The 16,005-nt window shown below is 36.2% G+C and overlaps 1 protein-coding gene across 1 annotated transcript; it reads left to right on the top strand.

Moving 5' to 3' along the window:
* The first annotated feature begins 14,121 nt into the window (after positions 1–14,121).
* Positions 14,122–15,086, top strand: LOC108971008 (acanthoscurrin-1-like). Its single transcript, XM_018936772.1, has one exon. It carries the CDS (start codon positions 14,281–14,283, stop codon positions 14,944–14,946), a length of 666 nt encoding a protein of 221 aa, XP_018792317.1. The 5' UTR covers positions 14,122–14,280; the 3' UTR covers positions 14,947–15,086.
* Positions 15,087–16,005: the final 919 nt, after the last annotated feature.

Raw genomic sequence — 16,005 nt, 5'->3', positions numbered from 1 at the left:
GCCATAACAAATTAGTAAAACACAAACAAATTGAGGCAAAATAAACGCCAGCATTAAATTCGACAACTAAAGACGTGCGCGAAATAAATAATTGACAGCAAATGAGAGAAATGAGGGAATCATCAAGAATTGCTCAAAAACCCCAAACAGATCTAATTTATACCCAAAACAAATGGCAACAAGTACAAAGATGCATATTTCTGTAAGTATGTTTATACCTCACACAAGGCAGTGCTTTATGGCTAATAACAACAGCAAAAACAATTGGGAATTTCTCAACAAATTTACAAGCGCGTTAATAATAAGTTAGTTTATGACATGCAAGTACAAAAACAAAAACTGTAAAAAATTTACAAACGGAAAAGTTCTAAATTTACATGACGGATAGCGCTAAAGCGGAAAGCGCGAAAATTTTAAGAAAAAACAAAGCCAAAAACAATTAGGGGCACGCGATTAGCATGTTCATATATGTATTCGTATGTATATACGGCTGTAAATCAATTAAAACTCTTTGCAATTTACGGGTAAATTAAATAATACACTCACGCTGAATATATGAACAGTGAGCCAAAAAAAAGTTTGAAGCAGAAATAAGTCAAAAAGAACTTGATTTCGATTTTTGATTTTGTATGACACCTATATCCTATACGTATCTATTTAACCACTCTGTTTCATGATTACAACATTGACTTAGGTAAGTTGTATGAAGATATCTCGTCCAATGAAAAAGTTTACGATCGTTCAGTTTGTACGGCAGCTATCTGCTATAGTGATCCGATATCGGCGGTCGCGACAAATGAGCAGCTTCCTAGAGGGAAAAGATTGTGCGCAAAATTAAATCTTAAATCTTAAAAACTGTGAGACTAGTTCGCATATATCCTGCCAGACAGACGGACTTGACTAAATCGACTCAGCTCGTCACGCTAATCTTAATTTATATATAGGCATATATTTTATAGAGTACCTGACATTTCTTTCTGGGACTTCGTGGCAAACTTAATATTCCCTGTTCACGGTATAAAGAAATACAGGACATTCTTCAAGTTATAAGTTATCTAACTATGACTAACGCTAACTGGATGACTAACTCTAATACCAGCTAATTTATTCACTTTGCCAAGAAAGTATCGGGAATTTATAAATAAAACGAAATTTGTTTATCATCATTCAAATTAATTTTATCCCATCCCAAAACAAATTTTGTAGGCTTTTTTCGGGATGGCCTTCAGCTCCCGCGTCGAATTTGTTTTGATGGCTTTAATTGAGTCGAAGCGTGTTCCCCGAAGTGAATATTTCAGTGTGGATAATAAGAAAATGTTATAGGGAGTCATATCAGATGAATACGGTGCTTGCTCAATGATATTTGCTGAGTGTTTGCACAAAAATTCATTCACAATTATGGCTTTGAAGAATCCAAGAATTGTTGGCCCACAAACTTTTATTGCGCCTCATTACACCAAGATAATTCTCTTTGTTAACGGTTTGACCAGTTGGAACATATTCATAGTGGACAACACCACGAATATCGAATCGAAACTCAATCGGCTTTGGCGTGGTTTTTTCGGCGCTGGCGCGCCTTTGGTCTGCCGTTCAGATGATTGCTGGTTCGGAAGTATGTCATATTTGTAAACCCATGTTTCGTCACCAGTACTTATGCGTTTCATAACGGTGGGATCCTAATTGGTGCGATCCAGCATGTCTGGAAGGAAATTTAATTCTATCGGAACAAGTCTTGCAGCAACGTGTTGCATGCCCAATTTTTCTTGCATAACCTTACGTACACTCTCGTGTGCCATTTGCAATGTATCAGCACACGAAAGTTGACCAATATTTTCGGTCATTGTAAAATTCGACAAACACTACTAAAGTCGACTAACATAAACAGCTGCTGTAAACACACTGGTTGACAGATCGCGATATTTGACATAATAATTAAGGACAGCTGTGCCAACCTAAAAAAAATTTACCAATCTTGCATAAAAGCGGGAGATTTAAATGAAGAATATTTCTTGACAGTGTGTATAAATGATCAAATGAATAGGAGTCAAAGATCTAGAAACACAGACCCCCAAAAGCGGTATAGTCGAGAAAAGCAGTAAGATAATTCTATTCAAAATCTTTCCGAAAACTTCAACGAAGAGATTAGGTTAGGTGAGGTTAAATGGCTGATCGAAGATCGCACGTGGACGGGTATACGAGTATATAGTCCTTTGTGAAGCCATAAAAAGAAGAACTCCTGTGATCGAACTTTTAAGTAGCCAACACAAATTTGCATAGGCGTTTAATTTCAACTCCCATCAATTCGATGGAATGTCTGAAGGTATGTGCATAAACGCCAATAGGGCAATGACTTATTAAGAACTCCATAACTAGGAGGAGGCATGCACCGAAGGTGGCCCAGCGCTGGCCAAGCTTCCGCCTAGATATTTAGTAATAGAACTAGATCTAAAATACCTTTCCTTGCTAGCTCATCGGCTTCATACTACGGAGCAGTAGATCTACTGCTACCTTAATGGCTGCAATATCAGCTTGTGTCTTACAAGCTGCAATAGTCAATTTTGAGTTGATAAAGAGTTCCTGGCAGTACCAACCCCAAGTGTTGACTCATCCGTAAATAAACTCACTGCTCCTCTCCTCCAACGGCTTCTTTCCACCCATGGCTCCTTCGCCGGTATAAGGGCAGAGAAAAGCCGCCAGAGTTCGGTTGGATGACTCCATGATCTACATGATCCGAATGTTTAGACACATGTTCTTTTAAGAACCCAGATTCTCTGAGTCTGATAGCCACTTTAGCAGCCATACACCTTCCGACGATGTCGACAGGCATTATGTGCAAGATGTCGTTAAATGTCATGGTTGGAATGGCTTAGAGCTCCACCAATATTGAGAAGTGCCGCACATTGAACGATATTGAGTTTCTTTGTAAGTGTGGTCATTTCTAGAGCCTTCCTCCACATAAAGACTTCATAGAACATAATTGCCAATGGCTCCTTTACAGCAGTACAAGACAATGGATGCTTTTTTTTTTGCTCTCTCTTCGATATTCGGCTTCCATGAAAGCATCCTACCCAGGATGAACTCTAGATATTTCACTGCAACCGCCGGATACAGGCGGCAAAATTTGAGACTTATCTCAAAAAGCTCCCTGTCACAGTAACGATTTAAAATTCCTATTACTAAAGGAAAAGCCTCTAAATAATGTGAGATTCCCTCCGTATCAGAAGCGCCGACCAATTGCAAATATGCTGTATTAAGTGTGCCCCCGCTGATATTAAATGTAACCGACTTTCAATGAGTAGGTAGCTTACGGTTACTTAATGGGAGTCATCACTACTTTAAAAATCTTCAGTAATCTGGAAGTAATGAACTGGAATTTATACAAGGTGCGTTCCAAAGTAAACAGGACTTTTTGAATCTAGCGCTCCCTGCTGGCGCCATCTATATGTAGAATCTGCTATTTTTATCAATTGATCTGTGAGAATTTTATGACATTTCACCGATTGGAAGTTAAGGTATTGCATTTAAGGTGTCAGTATGTTTGTGTTATTGGTGCAAAAATGAGCTTCGAACAAAGGGGCAACATTCAATACTTTTATACCCTGAACAGTGTATATCAATTTTGTCACGAAGTTTGTAACACCCAGAAGAAAGCGTCGGAGACCCTATAAAGTATATATATAAATGATCAGTATGTTGAGCTGATTCGATTTAGCCATGTCCGTCTGTCTGTATATATACGAGCTAGTCCCTCAGTTTTTAAGATATCGTTTTGAAATTTCGCAAACACCATTTTCTCTTCAAGAAGCTACTCATTTGTCGGAACTGCCGATATCGGAACACTATAACATATAGCTGCCATATAAACTGAACGATCGGAATCAAGTTCTTGTATGGAAAACTTTCACATTTGACAATGTATTTTCACTAAAGTTTGCACAAGTTATTTTCTATGGCAACAATATAATCTCCGAAGAAATTGTTCAGATCGGTTAACTATAACATATAGCTACCATACAAACTGAACGATCGGAATCTAGTGCTGGTATGGAAAACTTTTGCATTTAATAAGATATATTCGCGAAATTTGGTATAGATTATTTTCTAAGACAATAATGTAATCTCTGAAAAAATTTTTCAGATTGGTTAACTATAACATATAGCTGCCATACAAACTGAATGATCGGAATCAAACGCTTGCATGAGAAACTTCCTCATTTGACGATATATCTTCACGAAATTTGGTAAGAGTTATTTTTCTTAAAAATAATGTAATATCGGAAGAAATTATTCAGATCGGTTAACTATAACATATAGCTGCCATATAAACTGAACAATCGGAATCAAGTTCATGTATGGAAAACTTTCACATTTGACGTGGTATCTTCACGAAATTTGACTTGGATTACTGCTTAAGGTAATAATATAATCTCCGAAAAAAATTTTCAGATCGGATTACTATAGCATATAGCTTCCATACAAACTGAACACGTAATTACTAACAGAAATGCACCTGTGAAGGGTATTTAGCTTCGGTGCAACTGAAGTTAACGTTTTTTCTTGTTTTAAATTGCTAAAACTATTACCGAAACGTTTCCATTGATGAAACAAGTTTATGGCGATGATTGCCTATCTCATAGCAGAGTGCACTAGTGGTTTCAACGTTTTCAAAGTGGTCGTGAGGACACAAATTACGGTGTGTTCTGCACAAATTGACTGACGACCAAAAAAAATCTGGCATTCGGTCAACGCTTTTGACCGATTATTTGACTAAAAATCACATTTTAAATTATTTATTATTCTCCTGATGACACTGTGCGACTTCTTCCTTTTCGGAAAAATTCATTTGCCCATGAAAGGAAAGCGTTATGCAGACGTAGAAGCCATTCAAAAGGCTTGCACAGGCATACTGGCGGCCATACCATCCAACTAGCTAAAACACACTTTTGGACCGTGCAAAAAGCTGCATTGAAGCGGAAGGAGACTGTTTTGAATAAAATAAATTGATTTTGCTGAAGAACCCATTCCCGCAGAAAATATGGCATGACATGGTACGACCCCATTTTTCCCAATGAGAAGAGCTCTTCGTAAAACAAATATTTGTGAAAATTTGTACCAACTTTATTTGGAATATTCTTAGTTATCCGAATGTTAAATAAACCTAATAAAACGATTACACTGTTCCCTGCCGTGCTATTCTTTCGATCCTAACTGTACATTCGTGTAAACATTGCAATATAACAATTGAGCAACTAGATTTTTGAGTTTGCATCTAGCGTCACAACATCGTCCGTCACATTTCGGTGTCAAATTTTTTTAGAAACGTGGTTAGCCAAGATTTTCGATGACATCCACCGAATTAATGTCTACAGATAGGCGTGTTTATGTATGTACGTACATACTTATGTATATAGAGTCACGGCGTTAGACACCCAGTGTATCGGGCGTGTCCAATTTGCTTTTGGCGCGTACAAATCACACACGCTTACCGCATACGAAATGAGCAGCAATATTTTAAATATGTAGTACTCGTAAAACGATAACCACCAACGGGTGGGGAACGACAGCCAACGGAGGCAAATGCTCCACACACGACTATTTGCTAAGAGATTCAGCGGCTTTTGGGGAGAATATTAAATGGATATTTGAATGAATCATTGCATGAGGTAAACATTTGACAGTTGAGATTTTGTAAATCTATTCAAAGCGATCTAAACTTGGTAATCGTGGCAGTGTCGTGTAACCTTAAGCTGATACCTTGAGCTATATGAGCAATTCAAGAATGAGTTGTGGGAGCAAATAGTAATAGAATTAGTTGGCGGAACTTTAAATAATTGGGTGGGTGGAATTAAGGTTGTTATGCTATAAAAAATTTAATAAGAGTTTTGGGAAAATCAAATTAAAACCGACTTTTCTACAAATCAATAACCTTCAGCTAAGAACTATTGCCAATATACTTGGAACTCGATTACTCTAACTTTATAAGGAAAACAGAAAAGTTTTAAAATATAAATACAGTTAAGAGTCGATTAAATGAGAATTTTTGTAAAGTAGGGTTGTCAACTAGTTCTACCAAACTAAATTTAATATTTTTTTAGTTTGAAAATCAATACAATACAAACAACCAATACAATTTCTTTCCATTTTTTATTAATCTAAATTTAATTTTTATAAAAAATCATTAAATTAATTAATAATGTGTTCACCTGCCACGCCCGATATAATATTTTAAAATAAAAATACAGTTTCGATAAACTGGCCCACCCTAATACTCCAAAACGCTTAACAAATAGTTTAGTTTTTCAGTTCATTTCATTCAGAACATCCGTATAGGTATGTATTACGCAATAATTAATATTAATGACTGCATTGCATTCAGCTGTGCTCTGTAAGATTCTAAAAATACCCCTACAAATTTAATAATACTTCGTCTACGATACACTTTGATTATGCTATTAATAGCATCTTAGAGTTGTTCTCTATAAAATCCTTTCAGCTTTACAATCTGATCAAATTTGACTCGGACTGGATAATAGAAACTGCGCGCGTTAGCCAAATCAAAAAAAAAAATTTTTTGATTATTTGGTACAAACTTTTTTATGCTCATGTGAGGTTTGATCCGCATATATCAATTTGAGTGTTTGCAAGCTGTTTGTTTGCGACGAGAAAGATTTGTCTGACGATTTTTAACACAGATTTTAATTGAACAATAAGTCTGCTTGAAATTAGGTTAGAAACTTTGAAAATGTTGCAGAATTGTTTTGGGAAATACAAACTGGTATACCTTATCACGAATACAACTATGTGTGTGACAGAAATCAGTAAGGGTCGTGAGATCATAAAAAACTTGCCTAAAGCAAGGATGGTAGCATCAAGAAAGTTAAAAAAATTTTGCTTGGAAATAGTCGTGTTGTCATTAGAGAGTTAGCAGAGAATCTCAACATTTCTCAGGTAACAAAATCGAGATTAAAATTGGGATCGACTTAATACATTTCTCTTGAAGTTTTGTGAATGCAAAAGTAGTACCACATGTCTCCTGAAACTTTTGGAAAAATCGACATCCAGTAGAGGTCGCTAAAGATATGCTTGACGACGTAGCCTACATTCATCATACGCATCATTACTGTTTACAAGCCAAGATTTTATAAATATAACTTCAAAACTGTTCTACAATCTAGCAAATGACGCTTCAAAAATGAGCCGAACCGAAAACACAAAATTAATTAAAGGAAGTAAATTCCGTAATTGGATAGTATTCGACCGAATATACCACGTCCAGCACGCAATAAAGAAAATATAGCAGTCGTAGGTAATAATAAGCACAAAGACCGCGGAGAGTTGATTAGGCGCCGTTTGCAGCAACTCGGACTGACATATAAAACGACCTGACGCATTTTACGTCGATATCTTATATTGAAAGCGTACAAAATGCAGCTTATGCAAAAACTAAAGCCACTCAACCTTTTCTAGCTTCGCTCTAAGGCCTCTGAAGTTCCGACGTGTTCCAGCCAAATTTCTATCAGCGATGAAACTCATTTCTGATTCAATAGGTATATAAGCAAGCAAAATTGCAGCATATGCAGCTGTCATTTCCTTCAGAAACGGTTTGTGGGCCAGTGGAGTTATCGGTATATATTTCTTAAAAAATATTACCGGTGTGACCGTTATTGCGCCATGATAACCGACTATTTGATGCCCGAAATTGAAGCTCGTGATATTGGCGACATTTGGTTTCAACAAGACGGCATCACACATCGCATAAATCAATGGATTTTTTGAGAGAACACTTCGGTGAGCAGATATTTTCACGTTTTGGGCCGGTCGATTGGCCACCAAGATCGTGTGATATTACACCGTTAGAATTTTCCCTGTCGGAATATGTAAAGTCTATAGTCTATGTGGACAATCCCGCTTCGATTCAGGCCTTGGAGCAAAACATCACGCGTGTCATTCTCCAGTTACCAGTCGAAATGATCGAATGAGTCATAGAAATTGAACTCAACGGATGAAGCATCTAAGACTTAGCCTTCTTGTTCTTTCGAATGATAGTAAACATTCTCCAAGAAAGTTTATGTGTTTTTTTTTTTTTTTTTTTTTTTTTTTTTTTTTTTTTTTTTTTTTTTTTTTTTGTTTTTTTWTTTTTTTAAGTAAGTAACCTCGAAATGGGTCTTAAAAGACATGAAAATGTTACTGTTTTTTATTAGTTCAGGTCAAAGTTGATAAGATTGTATGTTATGCAAGAAAAACCAAAGTAACAGATATAATTATATTGAAATGTCTGGATTGTTTTCATTAACTTTTTCCATTAGACTGAAATATAAAGCATTCGGCAACATATTCGGTGTAAAAAATACCAGGATAACGAAAATCTTTTATACCTGGTTTTTGGTTACTGTGGTAATTAAAAAAGTGGTTCAACCTATTTTCAATAAGAAGCTAAAGTATATCCAAGGAAATATTTTGAGTTAATTGGGTTAAGATTATCCGTCATTTACATATTTTTTTATTTTGCTGTAAAATTTATTAGATTAGGTTAGGTTAGGCACTGCGTTCTTCGTGTTCGATATCAGGGACCTTGAAAAGTTATAGTCCGATCACGACAATTTTTCCCCAAGGGTACCTCAGCTCAAATACCGTATTTGTCTAAAGTTTTATTTCGCTATCATCATTGGTTAATAACGTATATATTATACAGAGAAGGCAACAGATGGAATTCAAAATAGCGTTATATTGTAAGAAGGCATGTTTGTGAACCGATTTCACCCACATTTCGTACATGTCATCAGGGTGTTAAGAAAATATTATATTCAGAATTTCATTGAAATCGGTCTAGTAGTTCTTGAGATATGGTTTTTGATCCATAAGTGGGCGACGCCACGCCCAATTTCAATTTTTAAAAAAAGCCTGGGTGCAGCTTCTTTCTGCCATTTCTTCCGTAAAATTTAGTGTTTCTGACGTTGTTTGTTAGTCGGTTAATGCACTTTTAGTGATTTTCAACATAACCTTTGTATGGGAGGTGGCCGCGGTTATTATTCGATTTCTTCCATTTTTGAACTGTATATGGAAATGTCTGAAGGAAACGACTCTATGGAGTTTGGTTGACAAAGCTATAGTAGTTTCCGAGATATGTTCCAAAAAAATTACGTCCAAATATGCCACTCCGTACATGTAGTACTTAGCCTTCCTATGGAGCCAAGAAATACGTGTACCAAGTTTCATCATGATATCTCAATTTTTACTCAAGTAACAGCTTGCACGGACGGACGGAGAGACAGACATCCATCCACATCTAACTGTTTTAGTTTTAGGACTTTCAAACAACCGTTATGTGAACAAAACTATAATACTCTCTTTAGCAACTTTGTTGCGAGAGTATAATAAGTGGTTAACAGAAGGTCTAAATCCATTTTATACAGACGATTTTATTATCAGTAAAGAAAGCCGACTTTCTTTGGTTAAGATACCTATATATCGATAAATTATTATATATGAAGGTTTCAACTGATTTTATAGATTTGTGTTACCAGAAAGCACATAGGAAGAAAATATTTTTGTTATTAATGTCAGCCTTGCTTGGAAGCTTGGAAAGTTATGGTATTTTGACTGCTATAAGAAAGAATATTTCTATTTTCGGAAGAAAGCTGCTGTAAGAAAGAGTATATACCATATATAGTACACTAAGTTCTCTTTCGATATCTTCCCTGGTGCTTTATTTAAGAGCTGCGGAACTTAAAATGGCGCCTGCTCACCCGAATAAACGGCTTTTTTTCTTGTGACTATTTCCGGGTAAAAACGAAGGTCAATGTATTGTATAGATTCTAAAACTGTCCATAAACTACAAAAAAGAAAATTGAAATATTTAAAAATTCGATTAATATTGTTAAATAACAATAGCAAAAAAACCGATTTCCTAATAAACAACAACATGTTGCTTATAATTAGCTTCTAAAATACGGCATAAATTATATAATATATATTATATGTGAAAAAATATAAATATTGTAAATTTCTACATATATTTATATATTAATTATTGTTGCATTGTCTATACTAAATTAGAATTAGATAAGCGTTAAGTCATTAAAGTAAATATATAATTAAATAGATACTAAAAGTACAGCATACACCTACACACACAAAGGAAACTCTGCTCATCCTCACCAACTTCTTTAGGTAATAACATTAAATTTGCTCAGTGATTAAATAGGAAATCGAGAATCTCTGTTATTTCCGATCAATTTGAAAGCGTTCTTACGTAGTTATAGTTTCTACTACAAGCAAGAGAGCACAAAAAATTACACAATTTTGAATAAAATTACTAGTTATTGTGTTTAGAAAGGCACTAATTGAAACACAAAAACGGCTGTATGTACATATACACTCGTAGTAAGGTAAAACCGGGTACAAGGGAAGCCCCACGAAGTTGCCTAAAGCAAGTACTTAACTAAACACTCAAAAGTAATGAGGATGAAAACTTTGCTGATTTTAAAACAAATTATAAAAATATTAAATATTATTCTGATTAATGCTTAAATTTCTGGTTTCTAACATAAATAGTTACAATTAACCGTCATTAAGATATTTAGCAGACATATCATCCACCTTTAAGTTATTAATAACGATACACCGGCAATTTTGTCATCACTTTCCATTCCACTTTGACATGTTTAATAAATAACAGACTGAAATAAATGCTCAATTACTTGAAGAAAAACCGCTCAAATTATCTTTGCCTTTACCGCAAAACGGATATCAGCGCCAATGACCGCAGCGATCTGTTAACATTGCAGAATATCAGTTATTTAGCTCAATGAATATAACATAAGTAAATAAATATTTCTGCCATTTGGGAAAACACACACATTTACCTAAGACACTCGATTGATTAACCCCAGTAGGAAATATGCGAACTGTTTAAACTCTCTGATGGCATCCACACGAAACGTTCAGTTATAACAATTATTTACCTAAAAATAAATGAATTTAACTTTTGTCCAAAACTTGAAATTTCAATTCAAGATGAAGCCTACTATACTAAAAATGATTAGTTTATCTAAACCTCTTAAACCTTTTTTTTTAAAGATGGCAATAAAGAACACAAACTTGGTTACATTTTGCGATAAATTTTTAGGTTATGTGAAAAAAATGCTAAAGCAAAAGTGAAAAATCTTTTTATTACCTACAACTTGAATAAAATTGCGTAGAAAGTTTTTTAAAGGATTTATACTAAACTTTACAGAAATATGGCAACCCTACGTTAGAAAAAACTTATGGATAATGTAATCACCATCACTCATCTAGAAGCCCAGCATTCATTATTACATAATATGCGATCGAATAGACCAAGTACAGCCGTAGCTGAGAGTGTAAACGAAGAGCGCGGAGAGTCGAATCAGCGCCGTTCACAGCAACTCGGACTGAAGTATGGAACGAAATATATATTAAAAGCGTACAAAATACAGCTCGTGCAAGAACTGAAGTCGCTCGACTTATAAAGTTAAAAGACGACGTTTCGACGTTTTCGAGCCAAATTTTGTTCAGCAATGAGGGCCATTTCTGGCTCAATGGGTATGTAAACAAGCAAAATTGCCGCAACCTCAAGAGACGTAAGAGCTGCCATTTCATCATCAAAAAGAACGGTTTAGTGTGGTTTGTGGACCGGTGGAATCATTGGTCCATATTTCTTCACAAATTTTGCCGATGTGACCGTCAACCAGATGGATTTATTGAGAGAACACTTCGATGGGAAAATAATTTCATATTTTTCTGTCGGTGTATTGGCCAAGAAGATTGTGTGATATCACACAGTACAATTTTTTCCTGTGGGGAAATGTAAAGTCTAAAGTCTATGCGGACCATCCCACTTCGATTTATGTAGGTCTTGTAGCAAAACATCACGCGTGTCATTCGTCAAAATCATTGAAAATTGAGACGGAGCCGCGACCTACATTTTAAAGAGATAGTCTTCTAAAAATAAATACCAAAGAATCTTCTTTCGAATGATAAAAAAAAATTGCCCATTAAAATTGAAGTTTCTGTGTGTCGTGGGGAACGTTTGCAATTTCATTTATTTTAAGTGGGTTTGGTATATATAAAACTTCGTATACTACTTATACATTATTTTTCCTGCTGGATCTTTATCAAGTTCAGTAGCCTGCTGATGGGAATATGCGCGGAAGTTCGCGCTGCGATGACGCCAGAACGTTGTTGGCGGAATTCCCCAGTGGACAGCACGCAAGGAGAAATTATTTTATGAGCGTTAATATTGGTCCCAGCGCAATTGAGTACTGAACAAGCGAGCCACCTATGAATTAATTGTCTGTACTTGCAATTGTTTGATTATAATTTAAATAGTGGAATACTCACAAATAGATGCCAAAGTTTACGATGTATACGCTATAGTCGGTATTTTAAAACAGTTAGACAGTTTACCAAAGTATATAAGTGTTTCTAGCGAATATTATAGTAATAGCCAAAAAGGACATTAAGGGTTACATGGATTTCGAGTAAGAATGATGAATTTTCTCGGATAAGAACAGTCATTTTCAAAATTTTTTTCTCCTACAAAAAATGAAGTATTTTATTAGAATTTAGTTGTAATCGAAAAAATAGTTTTAACCGAAAAAAATAGATTTTCGTACAAGTGTTTAGGAATTGTATCTCAAAGATATCTGTAAAATTTCATGAAGATCGGTAGACTAGTTCTCGGGAAATTTTGCCAACCAATTTCAAAAACACAGTCTCGAGAATAACGCGTTTAAAGACGGCGCACAAGTTCTCAAGGCTGTAGCTGCGAAACTATTACCCGGATCAACTTGAAAATTTAGAACAATATTCCAGAGATGCTATAGAATTTAATATCGCCATAAGTGGATTTCATATCTCCCATAAAGTAATAGGAAATTGATTTATTAGAAGCTTTTTAAAATAGTCAGACAATCCTTCCCCGTAATTTGGGCCACTGTTGTCAAAATATGTTCTATTATTTTTGATTTGATGATAAAAGTAAACTAAGCTCAAGACGCTTTGTTAATACTACAAAGTTTTATGTAATCTTCGCGATTTTTTGTCAACTTAGTCCTACTTCATGAAAATAGCCTACTTCATGAAATAGCCCAACAAATAGACCATCTGATGATCTGATCTGGGACGGAGCCGCGACCTACATTTTAAAGAGATAATCTTCTAAAAATAAATGCCAAAGAATGTTCTTTCGAATGATAAAAAAAAAATTGTCCATTAAAATTGAAGTTTCTGTGTGTCATGGGGAACGTTTGCAATTTCATTTATTTTAAGGTTGTATATCCAGAGTTTATTTTATTTTTATGAAATATGATCTTTATTGAACCGGACTTGGTGACCGATCGCATAACAGACAAGACAAACTTCATTGCGCTGAGATATATGTAAAAATCCCTATATAGTATATAAAGAGTATTATGGTCCACAATCCGCATCACCAAGGTCTAATGTAATGAATTTGTGGATTTAAAATGCTTGCTAAGGGGAATTTCCAGTAGAGCTGGGCACGTCTTTGAGCCACCTTTGTCTCTTAATCTCTAAGATCTTCAAATAAAATATATAGTTTCACGTTTTATAAGTAGACTATTAGTAATTCCAAAAATATGTCATTGCAAAATTCACTTCTCAGCAGTAAAAGTGTCTCAAAGCATCTGGGATCTTATCTGATTTACGATCAGTGGGTAGCTCAACTGCAGCACTTGTTTGGGTATACCACTCATTAATTCGTTCCACGTCACTGAACGATAGATCAACGAAGCCGAAACAGGGTATGGGTGATGAGAAGCTCTAGCGCTACATACTATGTATCTTCGTTTGAGCGGTATGACGGTGTGAGCTGAGCACTGACTGTGTACGAGACAGGGACGGCGATGTCGGCACCCGCACTTTGTTTATGTTTTTAGTTTTCTTTTTAGATTTATATTTTTGTTTTGATTTTGAATTGAAATCAGAAGCTCACGATTCCGACAGCTGTTCCACCACCACCAATCCCTTACTCCCAACACAGACAAATTGAGCGAAACACGCTGGCACTTGTCAGCTCACACATGTTTAGAATAAAATTCCCAAATGATTAACTATAAATGTGCTGGAGCTCGCATCCAGGCAAATCAGTCGCTAAAAAAACTGACAAGTGTTAAGAAGAGGTGACAAACGGAATAGAACTTCCACGGATTTCGCGAAATTTAAAAAAGAGAAATTTTCGCTCGAGTTAAAGGACTACAGACGTCCGCTGGTTCGTGGGATTAAAACGTCCGCGCTATGAAACGTTTAGTGATTTGTATATTATTGCTGGGTATCTGCCATGCCACGCCCACTTTACATAAACTGAAAGAGTTTAAGAAATCTTTGCTCTTCGGTGGAGGTGGCGGAGGTTGCGGCGGCGGCTGTGGCGGTGGCGGTGGTGGTTACGGAGGAGGTGGATTTGGTGGTGGCGGTGGTGGTCACGGCGGCTATGGCGCCCCCAGCATTCAAGTGTACGCTGTTAAGCAAGTACCCTCCTATAGCAGCGGTGGTTATGGTGGCGGCGGATATGGCGGTGGTAGTGGCGGCTGTGGATATGGTGGCTGCGGCGGCGGCGGCGGTTATAAACCCAACTATGGCGGCGGTGGCTTTGGACCGAGCTATGGTGGCCACGGCGGCGGTGGTGGTGGCGGTTTCGGCGGCTCTTATGCATCCAGCAGTGCGAGTAGCTTCAGCTCCGCCAACAGTGGTGGCTTCGGTGGCAATGGGGGATATGGCGGCAGTGGTGGTTATCCAAGTGGTGGTGGTGGTGGTTATGGCGGTCATCCAGGTGGCGGCGGTAGTTGCAATAGTTGTGGCGGTGGTGGTGGCAGCCCCGGTGGCTATGGTGGTTACGGTGGTAGCGGTGCTTATGCCAGTGCTCAGTCCTCTGCCAGTGCTCATTCGAGCTCATGGGGAAAGTGAAAAGTCGCCAGTAGTTAAGTGTTGAAGTTGAGTGAATAGATCAAAACTTTTACGAATTTAATTAAACGAATATACTTTTTAATAAAATTTTTAAATGATATGTGACATATTTTAGAAAAATAAAGCATTTTGTATTTATACGAGTGGGTAATTCTTCCATTTACTAGGTATTATTACAAAATAGGCGTAAGATATTTGGTTTTACTTTGTAATGGAGAAAAATTACCAAAACGGTTCGATAATTAAATGAGTGTTAACCTGTGTTAGAGGTTCAGGACACCTATACTATATATATTGCTCAATAAATCAGAGACCTAACTCATGAGTTGTCTCTGAGTTTCAACATTTTTCGTAGATGTAATGGTTACTGCATATGCAGAGTATAAGATCTATGCGAAAGTATTTCAAAGACCGTCGCATGAAAATTTGCTATCAAGCTTCCGCGATTTCTGCCTAAAAGTGTTTCAATAATATTTTTGAATAGTCACTGTTGGTAGGATTTCCTCTTTCAATATGGTCTCGTAATATTATTCTTTTCCTATAAATATGCCGACAGACCTTTTTCATCTTTCGTACCATTTAGATTCGTTTCAACACATGCAGTCAACTCTGAAGATTATCGCTTGCACTTCGAAGTGAAATGACGTAGCCATATTTCGTGCGTTCGACCAAAAATTTGGATTTACTACGATTATCAAGCTCCAAAACTACTTATAATCATCAATTCAGTATGGTTCTTGATCGATTGAGATCTTGCGTGACTCCCATTTTGCACAGAATGTTTACATTCCTAAATTTTTCTACACGATATATCAAATCGTCATTTAATATTTTTATAGTGACCATAGAGGTCCATCAGTTTGATATTGCAATCAACCAACAATATTTTGAGAATGTTTCGTTTAACAAATATCGTTCGAATAGTTGCTTCGCCTGACGCTGAGTCCACTAAACGCTCATTTAGCCATTTTGGCATTTACGAAAGTATTTTTATTATTACCTATTATTTGAAAGTTCGATTTAACTATAAAGCATCTGCATTCAATTCTAATGGATCAC

This window comes from Bactrocera latifrons, unplaced genomic scaffold, assembly GCF_001853355.1.
Source record: "Bactrocera latifrons isolate USDA-ARS-PBARC rearing strain unplaced genomic scaffold, ASM185335v1 scaffold_32, whole genome shotgun sequence".
NCBI classification, from domain to species: domain Eukaryota; kingdom Metazoa; phylum Arthropoda; class Insecta; order Diptera; family Tephritidae; genus Bactrocera; species Bactrocera latifrons.
The sequence above is the reverse complement of the archived record's forward strand: the minus strand, read 5'-3'. Positions and strand labels throughout refer to the sequence as shown.